Consider the following 17,807-nt stretch of genomic DNA (forward strand, 5'->3'; position numbering starts at 1 on the left):
AGGATGGTTCCATGTTATGATGCCTTCTCTGGAACTGAGTGATCTCAATGTTTGCTTGGAGTGGCTTTACCCTCATTTTCAGATGCCCTGTATAGAGAGACAACATGTGGCAGACTGGTTAGTGGAATGTCTTGCAAGATGTTCTAGATTGAAGTGGTTATAGCTAATGTTATCATTTCACACATCTGTTGGTTTAAACTGGGAACTCTTTGTATTTCTTATTTTCAGATTGTTTGCTATCTGCACTTCCTAGGTCATTTCAATGTTACTGGCTGCAGAGTTTTTAGGGGACGCATCCGGTTGCTCCTGGAAAGAAGGTGTTGAAAGATCCAGGTGAAATGATCTAGGAAGTCCAAAGCCACCTGAAAGTATGCCTTATAAACAAAACTTTCAATATAGACCTCCAGATATCACTTTTTTCAAAATTGCACGTCAATGTTATATAATGTATAGGAGTGTATGATAACCACTTCCAGATCATTTAGATGATGTGTGGTCTACATTTTTATTACTGCCCCTTGTTCATATTGCTACAGTCAAACATGTATTTATTCATGTATTTGTTCATTTGTTCATTTTTGATATTTTCTTTTTTCCTGCGTTTTGGAGCTGCTCTTCTGTTCCAGATGTCTGGCATAGACATAATAACCAAGGTTAGATCAGCTAACACATCTTTATGAGAAAAGGAGCCAGACCCATCTAGAGCACAGCAGTGTATAACACAAATGAACCAGGTCCCTAATACTGTTGACTAGATGGCACTGGCTTTGTCTAAAGACACTTTGGCTGATCTATCCACGCTACTACTGTTTAAAATGACTATACTGTAGCTGGTACTATACAGTACATCCGCAAAAACTATGTTATTTTGTATGGCTCCATATCTATGTGGCATTGTATCCATCTATATGATGTCTTGCTGCAAAATACTAGTATGTTGATTTGACATGGAAAGACTAGTAGATTGCTATTGCCAGAACACATAATCAATACGTCCAGTGACAAATCCCAAATATCTGCTGGATGGATGGTACTGTATATCTGTTAAGAGCCTGGCAGACCTCAATCTGTTGTAGCTTGAGTAAGCAATTCCGCATGTTCAGGATTTCAGTGCACCTTACCCAGATAATCTTTGTACTCTTTAAAGTATTTATGTCGTAAACTGCATCTATCTGCAAAGAATAAAGACATGCCAGTGAAAGTTGGGCTTGTTATGTAAATAATGGCATTCACTATAAAAACAGCTATTGGAAGCCGCTTGTCTTTTCAAAATCATAATGACTAGCATGTAGTCTTCACAACTTTACTTGGGTTGTACCTAAAAATGAAAGCTATCACTAGTCATGCTTTAAATACAGCAGTTTGTAATTACACCTGTTTCTTATTAATATCAAAAAGTAACTAGTTCAATGGACATTTCTAAACAATTTTCTGCCCTTTTATTTATTTTTTTTACATTTTAAATATTATAAATCATTTTGAGCAGTGTCATTGCTCAAATTTTTAGTTTTACACTGACGTGTTCAGCTTTGTTTTCACCCTCAAGACACTGCTGAGTAAATTTCCTGCAACTAAGGCATACGAACTGAGATCTTTCATTAATCAAATGTAGTACCATCTGTTTTAAAATGAAACAAATGTAATATAATTAGTTTAAAAACTGCAAACCTTTGTAGCAAAACCTGGTAATATTTCTGAACTTATTTTAGCTGTGGTCTCTTTAAGAAACTGTTTTAGACTGAACCCTCCTGTTCATGTGGCTGTGCAGTGTCTGTGTGCGCTGACCTGAGTTTTCACGCTGCTTGATGCACTGCCCCCGGTTGGGAATCCCAGCTGCAGGGTTCCCAGGGTGAATGATGTGACACTCGTACCCCGTGGGGCAGTGCAGGGGCTCGTCCCCATCCTCTGTTGTGCTGCAGACTTCGGCTGAAACAAACAGGGGGAGATCAGAACAGCGCTACTTACTCACTGCAGCCACAACCTGCTTATTTAGTAGCTCTGAGACCTTGTGGTTTCAGATACTGATGGCCCCTGCTGGTAGGACAAGGTTATAGCACCAATCTTGATGAACTAGACTTCAGCTGGGGATAATGGCAAGACTCAATCTTTTACCTAGTTAGTAGTTGTTTCTCTCTCATGTATTCTTTTTTTTTTCATTGTCTGCTTAGCATACACTGGTCTGCCACAATAAAGAGGAGACTGGATTACCTGAATGTCCTGTTGCCCCATTAAAGTATACAGGTTGTACAGAAATAAAACGTAACACAATATCTCAGAACCAGAGGTAGTTATCCCTTTTACTGACAATACGATTATCAATAATAACTTGTCATTACATCAAATAACTGAGATACAAAAAAAATATTGATCACATAACCATAATCGTTTGTTATTTCAACTTTGCTCAGAATATATTTTTCTTTCAGAAATAGCATTTGCATATTTTTCTTCATGGGGTATTTACTGCACACAGACGTGGTGAGTTATAATCAAATGCAGATCATCTGTTCTGCTATCTCTTTTAATAGTGACAGTATTTTTTACCCTGAAGCACTTCCTCTGGGCCGTCCAATAGCCACCCGTTTCCTCCAAACCACCGGGGCTTAGGCTGCACGAGCCAATCAAGAACTAGAAAAAAGAAAGAGCATTCCTTCTGCCTTCATCTTGGGAGAAGACAATTCATCCTTTTGTTTTTACGGCCCCCTTTCCTATTTATGATGTTTGCAGTCATGCTGGGCGTTATTACTGAACTTTTATAACATTCACATTTTCATATACTCTTATGTTTGAGTTCAGGAGCAGGTCTTGAGTTTCCATGGTGACAATCAGTGCGTTTACATGAGCATAAGAATTCCAATATATTTCGAAAAACTAATTCCTATATCAAATGTCATGTAAATACAGTTTTCGGAAAACAGCACCTATAAATTTCCGATTAAATTCCGAAAACTAACAAAATGTATATCATGTAAACAGTTTTCGGAAAACTTATTGAAATAGCATACTGCGCATGTGCACACTTTGACACTTTTCTCCTGCACGTGGTTTTCGAAAACAGAAAATAATAATAATCTGCAGTCAGTGTGCATGCATCCATTTGCTCCTAGTGAAGCAACAAATGCTTTCCAGTTTTAAAATGACCTGACACTTCGATAAAGCAGTTTAGTTATTGGATTGGTCTCCATTCTGTAGCAGAAATGTCCGATCTATTCAAATAGTACTTAGGCTTCAACTTTGCATGAGAAAATATCTTGCTTTTTCTGAAAACTTCAATCCATGTATACAATTGAATTCTAATTAGATTTTCTGTCGTTAATCATGAAAACACAGAAAAGTGACGTTTTAAGAAAATCAGTTTTCTGATTCAAAGAAAACGTTTTGTCAGGTAAACGTACTGATTGTCACCTTCCAGATAAAATTACCAAGAAAGTGCAACCATATCTGAAAGCATGTTTTACGAACAGTGTATTTCACAAGTGTTTTAAAATAAAACTGTAACACTTTACTCTGTGTATCTAATTATTGTGTATTTACATAGTAGTTATTTAGTGAATACATGTATACTTACAATGTCATTATGCAGTTACAATGTACTTAATGGGTCAATCTTTTTGCACGATATAACCCAAACCTAAAGCTAACCCTTTACCGTGTAACGATGCATAAAAATATTGTAATTCTGTGTAAGTACATATGCATTTACTAAGTAACTATTATATAATACACAGTAATTAGAAACACTTAATGTAAAGTGTTACCAATAAAAGTATGTTTTCTATAAGGTGTGCTTCTTTCAAAACTGCATATTTAAGATCTATATTTAAATGGATGTGCACAACAGGTGTAATTAATTATTTGGTTAGCTAGAGTTTCCATTATTAAAGGCCACTGACCCGGAGGTGGCTGCACGGACTCCAGGCAAGCGTAGATGCAGCCATTGTAGCAGCAGCGCTTGTGTCGCTCACACTCGGAGTCGGACCTGCAGCTGGGCACCTCGCAGGCACGCTCCGGCAGCATCTGAGGTGGCGGGGGGCAGCGGTAGGTCTTTTGGTACTGCACCGACTGCGGCTGGTTTGGATACTCGTAATGCTGCAGAGAGAGGGACCGGCCTTTATTACCTACAGGGCTCTGGAGGTGAGCCTATTCTTTATATGCACAGCAGGTGGCACTGTGTAGTAGCTGAACCTGAACAGCAAAGTAGACCAAAGAACCAATTCCTTTTAAGGAATTGCACAAGCTTTAATGCAAGACAGATTCATTTTGATATGGGTCCTCTGAAAGTGGAGATATGGCTCTCGTTATAAAGGCTCTGGACTGATTATCAGGTATTTGTTTCTGTGGAATGATAATTAACAGGAAGTGTTAAACGAGGAGATGAAGACAACACCGCGTTTTTTCACTAACGGTACAGTGACCAAACCAGCAATACATTTTTCTAGACCACAGACCCTACTCAAACTGCTTGGCAAGGGGTATCAGACAATTTGCTAAGCAGCACTAGAGGTGTATCCACAAATGTGTAATTTAGAAAAGGTTTAGACCAGGGGTTCCCAAAGTTTGGTAATGGAGGGCCCATTTCCGGAGGTTGCATGGGATGGGGGGGGCTGCAGGAGAAAAGGTACCACTCATGAAACCGAAATATGTCACACATCATGCCTTTTTATTTCCTATATATTTTTGTATTTAAATTAGGAATGTATATTATTACCAATGCAACACCAGTAGCTTTGAAATGTATTTGTATTGTATCCTGTGTCTTGGTTCCATAACATGCTTAGGTTTGAGCACCAATATCATGCTATCACATCTTACATGTCCTGGTCACAGCAATTAAAGAAGATAATACAGAAATAGGTACTCTTCAAACTATACCAATTAAATTATTTTCTTCAGTAGTGAGGCAGAATGCGTCTTGACTTGTGCAACTAACCACTTCACTAAGAGCTGAATATATGTACAGTGAACTCTGCTTAATTCGAATGTCTACAAATAATTTGAGATGTGCAAAGTTCGAATTAAACAAATGATGTAAATCGCCCCATGGTGTGGACATTTAGAGCTGTTTCCATAGTAAATGTGCAGAAATAAAACACAGACATTATGGTATTTTACCTTGATATTTTTAATTTTTTTATTTCGGAGTACACCGAAATAATCACACATTTCTATTTGAAGTGCAGCATTAATTATTCGTAAATTATCTGCTATTACATCGGCGCTTTTTATGCAATTACATACGATTGCTACTTAATATCCTAACTGTAGTCTGATTCAGAAACACTATACGAAAAAGAAATGTAACAGTAACAATTTTAAACTGTAGCCGGTACTGTTACTGCAGTAGTACTTTCCCCAACAAAAGATCCAAGTTGAACACCAAAACTACAATACTGTACAAATAACATTTTCCGGATGCAATTGAAGCTGAATACAGTTTTGTTCTTAAAATAATAAAATAAAATGTACAACAGAAAAATTGCCTGTTTCCTGAACCGTAACGTTTCTTGCAGTCGCTCTGTTTCAAGACAGAAACTAGCTAGCTACTTCATCTGCATATAAAGTAATCTAACGTTGTTTGGATGGTACCTTCACGTCTTGACATTACGGTTATTCAGTATCTTCCCCCGTGGAAAGCGATAGGAGACGACAAAATAATAATTTAAAAAAAACTATAAGCGCCTTTTCTTTTCTTAGGAGGTTCCATGTTTTTTTTTTTTTTTCCTTAGCACGGCAAATATACTATAGGTGCCGTTATTAATTTTTTTAAAGGGACAGTGCACAAATATTGACCCTAACAACTTAATTAATAAAATGGCTTGAGAGGGTCCAGATTTGATCCAAAACATTTAAAAAATGTATGTTAGGGAATTTCTATGAACTTTGGTTGCTGTGTGTTATTAATTTCCCCCAAATTACATGCACATTTTTTTAACGAAAATTTTGTAAATAATGTAAAAATAAAGTAAATGGTTAAAAAAGAGTGGAGGGTGTTGAGGGTGGTCTTTAGGGGGGGTCGCACCAAACGTCCTCACGGGCTCCATTTGGCCAGTGGGCCGCACTTTGGGAATCCCTGGTTTAAATAATGAAATCACTTCAGCCTAGAAAAAAGGGAAAGAGGGGACTTGATTGAAGCCTATAAGTATAAAATCATAAATAGAATAAAGTTACCCCAAGACACTACTTCAAATTAAGCAAAGAGAGTATAAGACAGGGCATAAGTGGAAGCTGAGTAAAAGTAAGCTTAGAATAGAATGTAGGAAGCACTTTTTTTACACAGACAGTTATAAACACACTAGATAGCCTACCAGGTGACATAGTAGGATCTAAAACAGTGGGCGCATTTAAAAAAAGACTAAATTCTGTGCTTTTTAATTAGATCCCCCAGTAGGGGAGAATTGTGTGCTAACAAGTAACAAGCCTTGATGAGCCGAATGGCCTTTTCTCATTCCTAAAGTTTTCTTATGTTTTTAAGTTCTTAAGACCAAATCTAAAAAAACCTCTATTTTTATTTATACTGTACTGACAACATTAAAACAACCATACATTCATTCAACTACTTCCATGTTTAATTGGAGTGTGGAGGTGCCATCTTAACATTTTGCAAGGTTCTTTCATTACATCTTGGTTTCAGTTTTTCAGCAGGTCTTTAGCAGATTTCCCACATCAAACAGCCCTGTGCTATAGACTCACCCAGACACAGCTAGTCGACAAGGAGCTTCAGGGGTCATTCATTATAATGTGAGCTGACCAGCCGGCCTGTTTTAGCTGCTGGAATATTCCCAAGTGTACCACCTGGTCAGTTATAAGTAACAGCCAGTGCAAGTGTGCTACACATATTGATTTAATGCAGAAGCTTTTGCGAGGGAACCAAAAATTATATTTCACGGCTAATAAACTCTGGAAATGTCATACAGAGAGCTGTTACTCTTGGGGTTGATTTGCTGGACTGTAGGTTTATACACCTGGCAGAAGGCATCCCGGATTTGAAAAAGATGTCCTAGGATTACAATAAGCCTTCACAAGACTCTAAAAGATCGTGGAATTTAATCTTATCCCCTCAATATTATCCAAAATATGAATTGGTTGTCAATACTGTAGTAGTAACATTATCAATGTTACCTATTGGATGAATCTAGGATTTCTATAGATAGTTTAAACTTTAACAGCCCCCCTTCCATTCAGATGTCCCGGTCACCGTCACCTGATTGCCGTCAGGTGATAGGATCATGCTGAACTTAATATAAAAGCTGCCTTTATGCCTCCGTAGCCCCACCCCTTGGGTGCTGAATGACTATGCAGAGTGTAGGAAGCCCAGCCTTTTTTTCCTTTCAACTGCTGATCGGGATTGAGCGTAATCTGTTTGTTGTTCTACAACACTCTGATTATTAAAAAATAAAAAAGTAAGTGTTTGTACCCTCCATTGCCTAATTGTACATGGGAAGCTGGCAGCTGCCCCTTCCCCAGGTTTATCTCACTGAAAACCTAGTTACGTTTGCTGAGTGCGGGCCTCAATTCACTGGGCCCGATTGAATTGCACACTCCTTTAGCTCTCATACTCGATGTGCCGGCTGGCACTGCCCCTTAAGCACTCGACTGAGTCGCTTATTCGAGCGTTCTCGCTCTTTTCAGCTTGCTGACTCTTTGAGTCTGTCTCGCTTACTATAATTATTTATTACTTTGAGAGTTTATTGTTTTTACCTGTATATTTTATTACTAGTACTAATATTTGTTTTTCTTTCTTTCAGAGAGAAACATGAGGTGTCTGTGTGTTGGCCCAGGGCCAGACTGAACACTGCAGCAGCGATCTTTTAGATCATAGCCTGCTAGACACTCAGCAGCGGTCTTTATTTGACCATAGCCTACTCCAGACACTAGCTGCACAAAGAGTTTTTTCCCTGTGTGTTGGCTTAGATCGCCCGATCTAAATTCTAATTTTCTGAGGGATTATTCCCCAAGTGTGTCTCACCACACCCTCGCAGCGACACGCGCGCACGTGCACCCTTGCACACCCGTGCCATCTCATGCACCATGCACTGTGCACCCCGTGCATATAAGGCACATCTGTGCCCGTGCTCCCTGTGTATATCCGTGCACCTCCGTGTAGCCATGCACTTCTGTGCCCATGCACCCCGTGCACACCCGTGCCAGTGCACATCCGTGCCAGTGCATTCCTGTGCACATCTGTGCCGGTACATCGACCCGCGCACCTGTGCCTTGTGCACTCTCCGTGCACATTGTGCCCATGTACCCACACATCCGAGTACCCCATGCACTCATCGGTGCACATCTGTTCTGTGCCCATGCACTTATCGTGCATCCCGTGCGCATACCCGCTCCTGTGTCCTATGCACATTTGTACCCGCCGTGCAATCCGGACAAGTGCTGTGTGCTATGTTCGTTTTCCATGAATGCGGCTCTTGTAGCCAAAAAATGCCCCCAGAGGACACGCATGAATTATGTGTTTCATGCCTGGGTCCAAAAAATGCTGCTTCGGCTCTGTCTAACAGAGCATTCTACGCTATCTGCGGGAAGTTCCAGAGATGGCTCTCGCTCACCTACCAGGAGCATAGGGCAGCTTCGGCGATCCCCTCCAAAGGAGCGTTCACCTCCCATGCTGAAGCGTGCATGCCCCAAGTCCCCTAGGGACAAACAGCCTAGCGGGATCTTGGCCCTCACGGACCAGATTGGTCGTTTTATGGAGGTGGTGATGGGACAACAGTCATTCATGTTGAGTATGTCATCAGCCCCTGGCACCACTGCTGCGCCGGTTCCCTGGCCGCCCATTCTGACTGTTGAGCCTGAGCCTGAGATTGAGCCTGAGGCCATTTCAGACTATGAAGAGGACATCCTCTCTCTGCAGGCGCCTGGTGACAACGAGCTTGTGCAGGAGGGACCTTCTTGCAACTCGGTGGATGAGCTGCAACAGGAACCGGAGGTATCTCCAGGGCCAACGTTTGAGGCTTTGGTTGAGCGAGCGGCTCAACGTGTACGGGTGGAAGGGCCCAGAGACAAGGAGCTCCAGGGCTCCTGGTTCTCCTTGGTTAAGCCAGTACAGGGCAGGACACTGCCCCCTTTCCCCGACTTTGTCAGGGAGATCCAGTATTCCTAGTCCAACCCAGCTTCAGCACCTAGCACGGTGGCTGGAGCTTGGGTTTTTTCTTCCATGCAGGGAGCGGAGGGTGCCTTGGCAGCTTTCCCCTGGTGGACTCCGCCATTGTGTCCCTCGTATGGGCACCAGGCATTGGACCAGCCAAGGACCTACAATGTTCTAACAGACAGTGTCGGACAACAGAGACGCACCTCAAGAAGGCATAAGCCACTTGCTCCCAAGCTGCCCGGCTTTCCAATGTGTCGAGCATGCTCTCTGTCAGGCCATCCTTATTAAAGAGCTCCCTGATATGGTCATGGTGGCTCACAGATAAGAGCTGAACCAGGTCTCTGAGGCAGTCACCAGACTGGCCCAGCTCACAGCCAGAGCAGAGGGCCGATGCCTTGCGGCGCTGGTGGTCACCAGACGGCAAATCTGGCTTTCCCAGACTAGAGTTCAGGAGCAGGACAAGTCCTCTTTCCTGGACGCCCTTATCTCTCCTGGCTATATTCTTTGGCCCCGCAGTGGAGGAGATGCTTCAGAGGACTCTGAAGACCAGGAAGGCATCAAGGCAGTATGCCTGGCTGCTTCCACGGAATCCTGCCTTGCCTGCTAGGGCTTCCCCCTCTGTAGGGGGCACGCCCGGCAGCACCTGCCCAGCAGAGCGGTCAGCCTGCAAAGATGAGCAGCTGGCGCCCTAGTTAAAACCACCCCTTTTGGGGGGTGATAGTGACTGCAGTGAAGTACCTGCTCCAGCATGCGGCTCTCAACACAGAAATCCTGGCACTTCTCTTGAAGTGTACCATTCGGGAAGTAGATCCCTCCTCTTGCAGGGAGGGGTTCTATTCAAAGTACTTCCTAGTGCCCAAGAAGGATGGCGGGTTCTGCCCTATCTTGGATCTGAGACTTTCTCTGAACAAACATCTTCAGGTGTTACGTTTCAAGATGCTCACGCAACGCCATGTATCATCGTCTACTTGAAGGATGCGTACTTTCACATACCCATCAGGCCTGGGCACTGGAAATACCTTCTCTTCGTGTTTCAGGGCAGGTTCTAAGAGTACTGTGTACTCCCCTTCAGTTTGTCCCTTACTTCTCACACCTTTTCCAAGTGCATGGACGCCATTCTGGCCCCCCTGCGGGTTCAGGGCGTTCGACTGATGAATTATCTAGACGACTGGCTTGTCTGTGCTCAGTCACAGGAGCAAGCCCTTTCACATACAGCGTTGGTCACGGACCACTTCCAGTGGCTCGGTCTCAGGATGAATCTGCAAAAGTGTCGCCTCACGCCAAGCCAGCAATCAGATTTTCTGGGCCTCCACCTAGACTCAGTGTCTATGAAGGCCACATTAACAACTGAGAGCGTTACCGCAATAGAGTCTTGCCTCTCCCTATTCAGGTTGAGAGAGATGGTAAGCATGGTGCTGTGTCAGTGAACTCAGGGCAGTAGACCTCGCCCTACAGCACTTTCTTCCAGTGGTCTGGAACAAACACGTGCTGGTGTGGTCAGGCAACACCATGATCGTGGCATATATCAACCGCCAGGGCATCCTGAGAACTCTGAGCCTTCACCTCATGACGGTTCGGCTGCTACTGTGGTCGCAGCCCTGGCTGGCTTCTCTTCGAGCAGTCCACTTACCGGGCTGACTGAACCACAGGTCCCCTGGCCTCGGAATGGCGTCTGGAACGCATCTGGGAATGGTTTGGCAGAGCAGACTTAGATCTTTTCGCCTCGCAGGAGTCTACACACTGCTCTCTTTGGTTCTCAATGAGAGACCTCGACAGTCCATTAGGAGTCGACACCTGGCCCACAAGTGGCCCGCTTGTCTCCTATATGCCTTCACACCGATATCACTGCTCCCCGCCTTCCTAGAGAAGGTCAGGGTAGAGAAAGCTACAGTGCTTCTGGTAGCTTTTTGTTGGCCCCAAAGGACCTGGTTTTTGACCCTGGTGCAACTCCTGCACGGCCATCTACTCTCTCAGGCCCAGGGTGATCTGTGGCACCCGAACCCCCAGCTGATTCAACTATTGGTCTGGCCTCTGAACGGGAACGCCTGTCAGCTCTAGAACTGTCATCGGCAGTTATTGCCACTATTCACGAGAACTCCCTCTACCAGGTCACAATATGCTTATAAGTGGCAGTTAATTCAGGTCTGGTGTCTGGCCCAGGGCCAGGACCCAGTCACCTGCCCCATGGCAGTTATCTTACGGTTTCTTCAGAAACTATTAGATGACGGTAGGTCCCCTTCCACATTGAAGGTGTACCTGGCAGCCATATCTGCTTGTCACACGTGTATAAATGGGTTATCGCCTGGAAACCATTTCCTGGTGTCCCAATTTCTTAAGGGTGCGAGGAGGCTGCGTCCTCCCAGGACATCTAGCCTCCCCTCGTGGCGCCTTGATGTGGTGCTGGAAGCCCTTCCAAAAGCCCCATTTGAGCCACTCCACACTGCGGATCTGAAGTTCATGTCCTTAAAGACTGTGTTTTTGCTGGCTATTGCTTCAGAAAAACGGATGAGTGAGCTGCATGCACTTTCAGTGCGCCCTTCTTGCACTCGCTTTGCTGGAGACGGGTCTAGAGTCTCCATGCGACCAAACTCCGCATTTTTGCCGAAAGTAATATCCCCATTCCACATGAACCAATCTGTGGAGTTGATGGCATTCCATCCTCCCTTCTCTTCTCCGGAGGACCAACAGGGGCACACAAACAAGGGGTGTCGGACACACTGAACAGTTGTTTGTGTGAAACAGCGCCTGTCCCATTGGATAGTGGACGCCATTGCTCTGGCTTATGAATCTGCTGGCCTTTCCCCTCCGAGGCAATTGAAGGAGCATTCTACCAGGGGCACACACTTTCATGAGGTTCTACAGATTGAATGTACTGGATTCCTCTGCTCCACTTTTTGGAGCTTCGGTCTTGGAGGATTGTGGAAGAGACCACTTAGTGTTAGTCTGGATTAGATTGCTGTACTCTTTGAGTACGCTCTCCAGTGTTACCCATGTGGTAAGAGTATCCCGGTACGATATCGTATTGTTAAAGACCCTCTGTTCATAGAACAGTGTTAGGACATATGTCTTTCGAACCACACGCTGAGGCACTGTTCCGTGTATTTTTTACATGTAGACCGATCCCGTCCTACTGTCGCATGATCTCCCTCGCAACTGCTTTGGTACACAGTGCCCATTAGTTGATGGCTATTTTCGAATTGAAAGAGAACATAAGATTGCGGATGTAACCCCGGTTCTCTGAAAGAGAAAATAGCCATCAAGCAGTGACTTCGCTTCAGTAGCCCTTGCGGCCTGAAGCAAAAGGGGTTGGGCTTCCTACGTTCTGCATAGTCATTCAGCACCCAAGGGGCGGGGCGCTGACATCAGAGCTACGGAGGCCTGAAGGTAGCTTTTATATTAAGCTCAGCATAATCCTATCACCTGATGGCGATACCCATTAGTTGATGGCTATTTTCTCTTTCAGAGAACCGGGGTTGCATCTGCAACCTTATGTTTTTTGTACCTCAGAGGTAGCAACCCTAGTGCACAGAAGGCTGGACTTGTAACCTTCATATTTTAGTGTAACATTAAATATGCTTGTAGACTGCTGTAGAGTAAGTATTTATGAATGTAATAATTTTTTTGTAATATGTACTGCTGTGTTTTCCCAAGGTTTCTGGTGTGGATGCTGAATGACTTTTCTCAGTAATATGGTGGGTCCCCGTGACAGAAATAACATACTGGAATTCACATGGCTTTGATGACACACGTTTCTTAGGGTGTTAAGTGTGTATGGTATGATGGTCCATTTCTCTATAACGAAGTGGTACTATTTGGATAGGCTTAATGACATTGATAGTCTGTTTCATGTTCACACAATACTAATAAAGCCATTAGCTAAAACATCCTCCTGGGCCTCAGCTGACTGAATTGTGCGGTAAATATGTGTATGTAAAATAAAACCTATTGAATAGCACAGGCAGGAGTACATGTGTACAGTACAAGAAGTACACCTATGAGGATGGCAGATACTCAGGAGTCCCTGTCAGCCACACTGACCTGCAGTGGTTACTATTCCTCCCACAAAGAGATGAAAGCCAGGCCTTGTAAAAAAAAAGCCCCAGCCTTCATTTTTACTCCCTTCCAGACACCTGACTGAAACAAACACTATACCTGAGAATGAGATTTTAGACTGTAAAATGTTAGTACCGCTATCAGTAGCTACTGTGGACTTCAAAATAAAATATTGTGTTAGCCTGACAGTGTTATAAAATGCTGGCAGTTAAAAAAAAATGTAGCCACAAAGCCATTAGTAGTACTACTGTAGTATCATATATTGTGACATACTGTATTGGGGCATATTTTCATAGCTTCAGTTTTCATAAACTCCAATTAGCAAAAACTAATTTTAATTTTATAAAGTTAAAAAGGCAGTTTTGTTACATTAACAAGGAATTTTCTCCTTTCAAAAAGAATTGGAGGTCATTAAAGACTAAAGGAAAATATTCTTTGAAAATATAGCTGTATCACAATGCTTTTCCACTCAAAATCAATACAGGTTTTTAGCCCTGACAGTTCAAGAAAAATAATAATATTTAAAACAACTGCAGTCTGTTTTAGAACTATCGCTTTTCTAAGAGGCAAATGGTTTCAATTGAACCAAACCTAGGTATTTGTCTACACATTGTAAAAATGTACCATCAAAAACTATTTTTTGGGGAAAACGTAAAAACTCCAATAACTCACAAACATTTCAGCTAATATGTCATCTAAAGTTATCTAAAGTTTTCCCAGTGCCACCTAATGCATTGCTGACTCAAAAGACCACTACAGCATGTGCACCTTAAAAAAAAAAATGTAAACCTTACTTTTCCCTTACCACTCAGGTCCAGCAATAACTTCTAGAGCTATCTCCTTACAAGGTTAATACACTTCAAAGACAGAAGAGGTGCCCTTAGAAAAAACCCTGCCTTGCAGGTAATTCGTCTTTGAAAGGTACTCACGCCATATTTATCTGGCACTTTTTGGTCCAGACCCCTTTTTCGTAATTTCTGCAAGTTTCCAGTACATGACCATAGCACCAGTATGCAAAGACCTGCAGCTAGTAGTTTCTTTGATAAGCTGCTTTGCATTCCTCAAAGTTAGTGTTCCCCAAGACTTCTGAGTGTATCCCTTCAGACGTAATTGGAAAAAAACAAGAAAATAGGAGCGGGAGAGAAAGAGTGTGATTCTGTTCTTGGTTCAGGTGGTGCAGTCAGTTATTTTAGTCTGAATGTTCTTGGCATGCCTGTGAGAGAGAGAGAGAGAGAGAGAGAGAGAGAGAGAGAGAGAGAGAGAGAGAGAGAGAGAGAGAGAGAGAGAGAGAGAGAGAGAGAGAGAGAGAGAGAGAGAGAGAGAGACTTCCTGCATTACTCACATCTGGCACACTCCCTTCAAAAAGGCCAGCAGGCATGGTGTAACGATTGTGGGAGTGCTTGTGTGTCAAGGAGGGGAGGTGGTGGGTATTGAATTGGGGAAAAAAAGGGAACAAATTCCAAGCTTGCTAAAATTTCCGCTGTATTTATTTTCAAGAAAGGGGGCACCGTCATTATGCAGAAAGTGTTGGCTATAAAAGTAGCAATTATGTGATTGCTGTTAAGGAGAACAGCAAAAGTGTCTGTTTAAGAGCATACCTCTCGACCTGTCAGCAGTATTGAGAGGCACTGTGCAACAGAGAAACGGTCTGTTTAAGAGCATACCTCTCGACCTGTCAGCAGTATTGAGAGGCACTGTGCAACAGAGAAAGCATCTGTTTAAGAGCATACCTCTCCACCTGTCAGCAGTATTGAGAGACACTGTGCAACAAAGAAACGGCACAGACATAAACAATTAAAAAAGCTGCTCCTTTTAGTACTCATGCTGTACTGCTCTTTTGCTAAAAGATTTGAAACTGTGTTACCAAGTGCTGTGAAAGAAAATGCTCAAATTAAAAGTAAAAATATATAATTTAAGAGCCACCTGGTAGATCAACATTATGTTAACTAATTCTTCTTGTTAAGATTCAGTCATTTTTTTGTTTCAGTCATTCCATCCTGGTAGTTTCAAGCACCTGTAACCTCAACAGGTCTCTCAAGCATGGCTTCTCTCTATGCACAGCTGGTACAACAGTGTGTAACCATTAATCTACCCCCTCTTAAACTCTCTGCCCCCAGTAGAAAAAAAAAAAAAAAATACATCAGTCAGAAATGCTACAAGAACAGATGTACTTTTTTCTTACATCCACTGGGGGCAGACTGTTGTGGGTGGACAGGTTAATTGTTACACTGGTGTACCAGCTGTGCTCAGAGAAAATGTGTTTTGGAGAGCTTCATAAAGGTCACAGTGGTACTTGAAATTCAGAGTTTAATACAAAGTGATGTACAACATTAATCTAAACAACAGGGAGGATACATTTAGTTTATTATGCTTCATAATACTACTATTTTCTTTGTATTTTATTTTAATATGATTAGCTGTTGGTGGGTGCATGTGACAGATGCTGCTTTACTTTACGTTGCCTGGAAGTGCTTTTTGTTGTGATTGGGTGCACTCACAGCTTGCGCCCAATCACATCTCTGAACAGAAGAAATCCCAATGCAAAGGGTGTCAGTAGAAGTTACTGAGTATTTTTTACCCTGGGGTTCTATGTTTTACTGTATGGTTATACATAGTACACCTTGCTGTGCGTTTACCATGGAATACAGTATTATAAGAGTTACTTGGAATGGAATCCCTCTTCTGACTGGAAGTCTTTTTCAAGTCTCGAGAGACTTCTAATTGAAACCTTTGCTCTTGAATTTTAGGTTGTTTATTTATTTTTTGTATTTCTTAATTCAGCCCTATAGGTTGCTTAATAGTTTTGTCTGATACATTTAATGCCCAACGGGCGGGTGGATTTTTATGGGCTGAAATTATGTCTACCTCCTCATTTGGCATTCTAGAATTCTGAGATCTAGGGCTTGTGTATATATTTGTACAGCTTTATATTTTAGAAGATTGTTGACTTTTTTCAAAAACACAAGTTTGAATGCTTGTAAACAATAAAGATGCTGCCAAAATCTTTTTTTTAATAGATGAACGGAACTGTATAAAGATCTAGCCTCTATTCTAAACATTTTTTGTCATCAATAAAAGATGGCTGTTTAGTGTTAAGAATTCAGGACTTCTCAAACTATTTGTAATGGACTTAAAGAGAAGATTGTTACTGAAATATCAGAGGTATAATGTATTCTGTGTTGTTTAGAATTGTTTTGTACATCATTTATCTGTTTCAGTTGCTATAGAGCTCTTAAATAGTCAGTACAGTGAGTGTAAGAAATAGCACTTTGTTCTGTGAGGTACTTCTTACCGATCTATTTCTTGTCTCTACAGCGGTACAGGTTAATGGGTGGGTTGCAGTACAGAAGCAGCTTTCAAATTGGACTTTTAAAATTGGGTACAAAGATGGAGGTAAAATCATTATTAGAAATCCAGAAAAGTGCTTTTGCAACCACTGTGTAAACCTCATACAGCTGGAAAACAGATTTGTTTATCATTATTTATATGATGTAGAGTAAAATAAAGTCAACACATGATTCATCTGAACCTGTTGGGTTCCCTGTTGAAAGAAAGTGATCTCTAGATCTTGGATAACTTGTGATCTCGCCTTATTTTTTTCTTTTTCGTGTCCTTAATATACTAACGTAAACCTACACATTTTAAAATGCTTTGATTGGCCGAAAAGGATTCCTGACTGGCCTCTAAAGCACGTTTTGTTTTTATTTTATAAAACTAGAATTTACACTTCCTGTTCTTGCACTGGATATTAATAAATATATATGACCAATAGGTTTGAGTAAATTCCAAAAGTTATTAATGTTAACTAATTAGTTAACTAATGCTTAGCTATGTTGTTTAATGTGGTTTATTTTTTCAGTTTCAAAGTTTTATTAACAGGCACTATAGTTTTCATTAACATCAGGAGATGAAGTAGTTAACAGGAGGTTTGCATCTAATACAGACTCCCCTATTTCCCTTTGTACAAGAATCTCCATGTGGTATATATTCTTTGTATGAAACAGCTGTTCTAACAATGACCTTGCTGCACGCTAACAATTAATGTAAATGTTGCAAAACTAGGCAGAGCTGATAGACTGGCTAGCCCCAACCCACAGCCTCCTCTATGATGTTTCCAGTTATTTTAATGACCCAACGTGGTAAAACAGGAGTATCCTCCCTTTATTAGAAATGAGTGTTCCCCCCTGAGGAGCGTGGTAACGATTGAAAAGCATACTGGAGAAATAAAGCCTGGTCTGAGCAATGGGGCCTCATTTTTAGTCAGTATAAAACTCAGGGTTTGTCTGCTGTGTCTCTTATTGACACCCCAGGCTGTGAAGGGTCACTGGCTGCCTCCAAAACAGTAGACAAGGCCTGAGTTTTATACTGACTAAAAATGAGAGATAGTGAAGAAAGAATGCGACCAAGGGCTTGTTTTATGGTCGCGTGACTAAGCGCTGCACCTGCTCCTGCAGCTTGGAGTTTTATTGTTTTGTAGGATGTTTTTCAACAGCAGTAGGCCATGCTAAAACCTTCAGGTAGTAAAACCTCTTTGGTTCCAGTTTACTTTGCGGCCATGAAGCTTCTTTCCGATATATAGCACTACTGCCTGCAGCAAAACGTGTGAAAGGAAATTAGGTTAAAGAAGCAATTTTGGGGTTAAACATGATCCTGTGAG

The 17,807-nt window shown here is 42.0% G+C and overlaps 1 protein-coding gene across 1 annotated transcript; it reads right to left on the reverse strand.

The window, feature by feature from the left end:
* Positions 1 to 1,107: 1,107 nt before the first annotated feature.
* LOC121296703 (WAP four-disulfide core domain protein 1-like) lies at positions 1,108 to 14,316 on the reverse strand. The gene is made up of 5 exons (XM_041222473.1): positions 14,080 to 14,316; positions 3,894 to 4,089; positions 2,545 to 2,628; positions 1,786 to 1,926; positions 1,108 to 1,172 (listed from the first exon to the last, which is right to left on the reverse strand). Exons 1-5 carry the CDS (start codon positions 14,206 to 14,208, stop codon positions 1,108 to 1,110), a joined length of 615 nt encoding a protein of 204 aa, XP_041078407.1. The 5' UTR covers positions 14,209 to 14,316.
* Between the last annotated feature and the right edge of the window lie 3,491 nt (positions 14,317 to 17,807).

The sequence above is a fragment of the Polyodon spathula genome, chromosome 21, assembly GCF_017654505.1.
Source record: "Polyodon spathula isolate WHYD16114869_AA chromosome 21, ASM1765450v1, whole genome shotgun sequence".
NCBI classification, from domain to species: Eukaryota; Metazoa; Chordata; class Actinopteri; order Acipenseriformes; family Polyodontidae; genus Polyodon; species Polyodon spathula.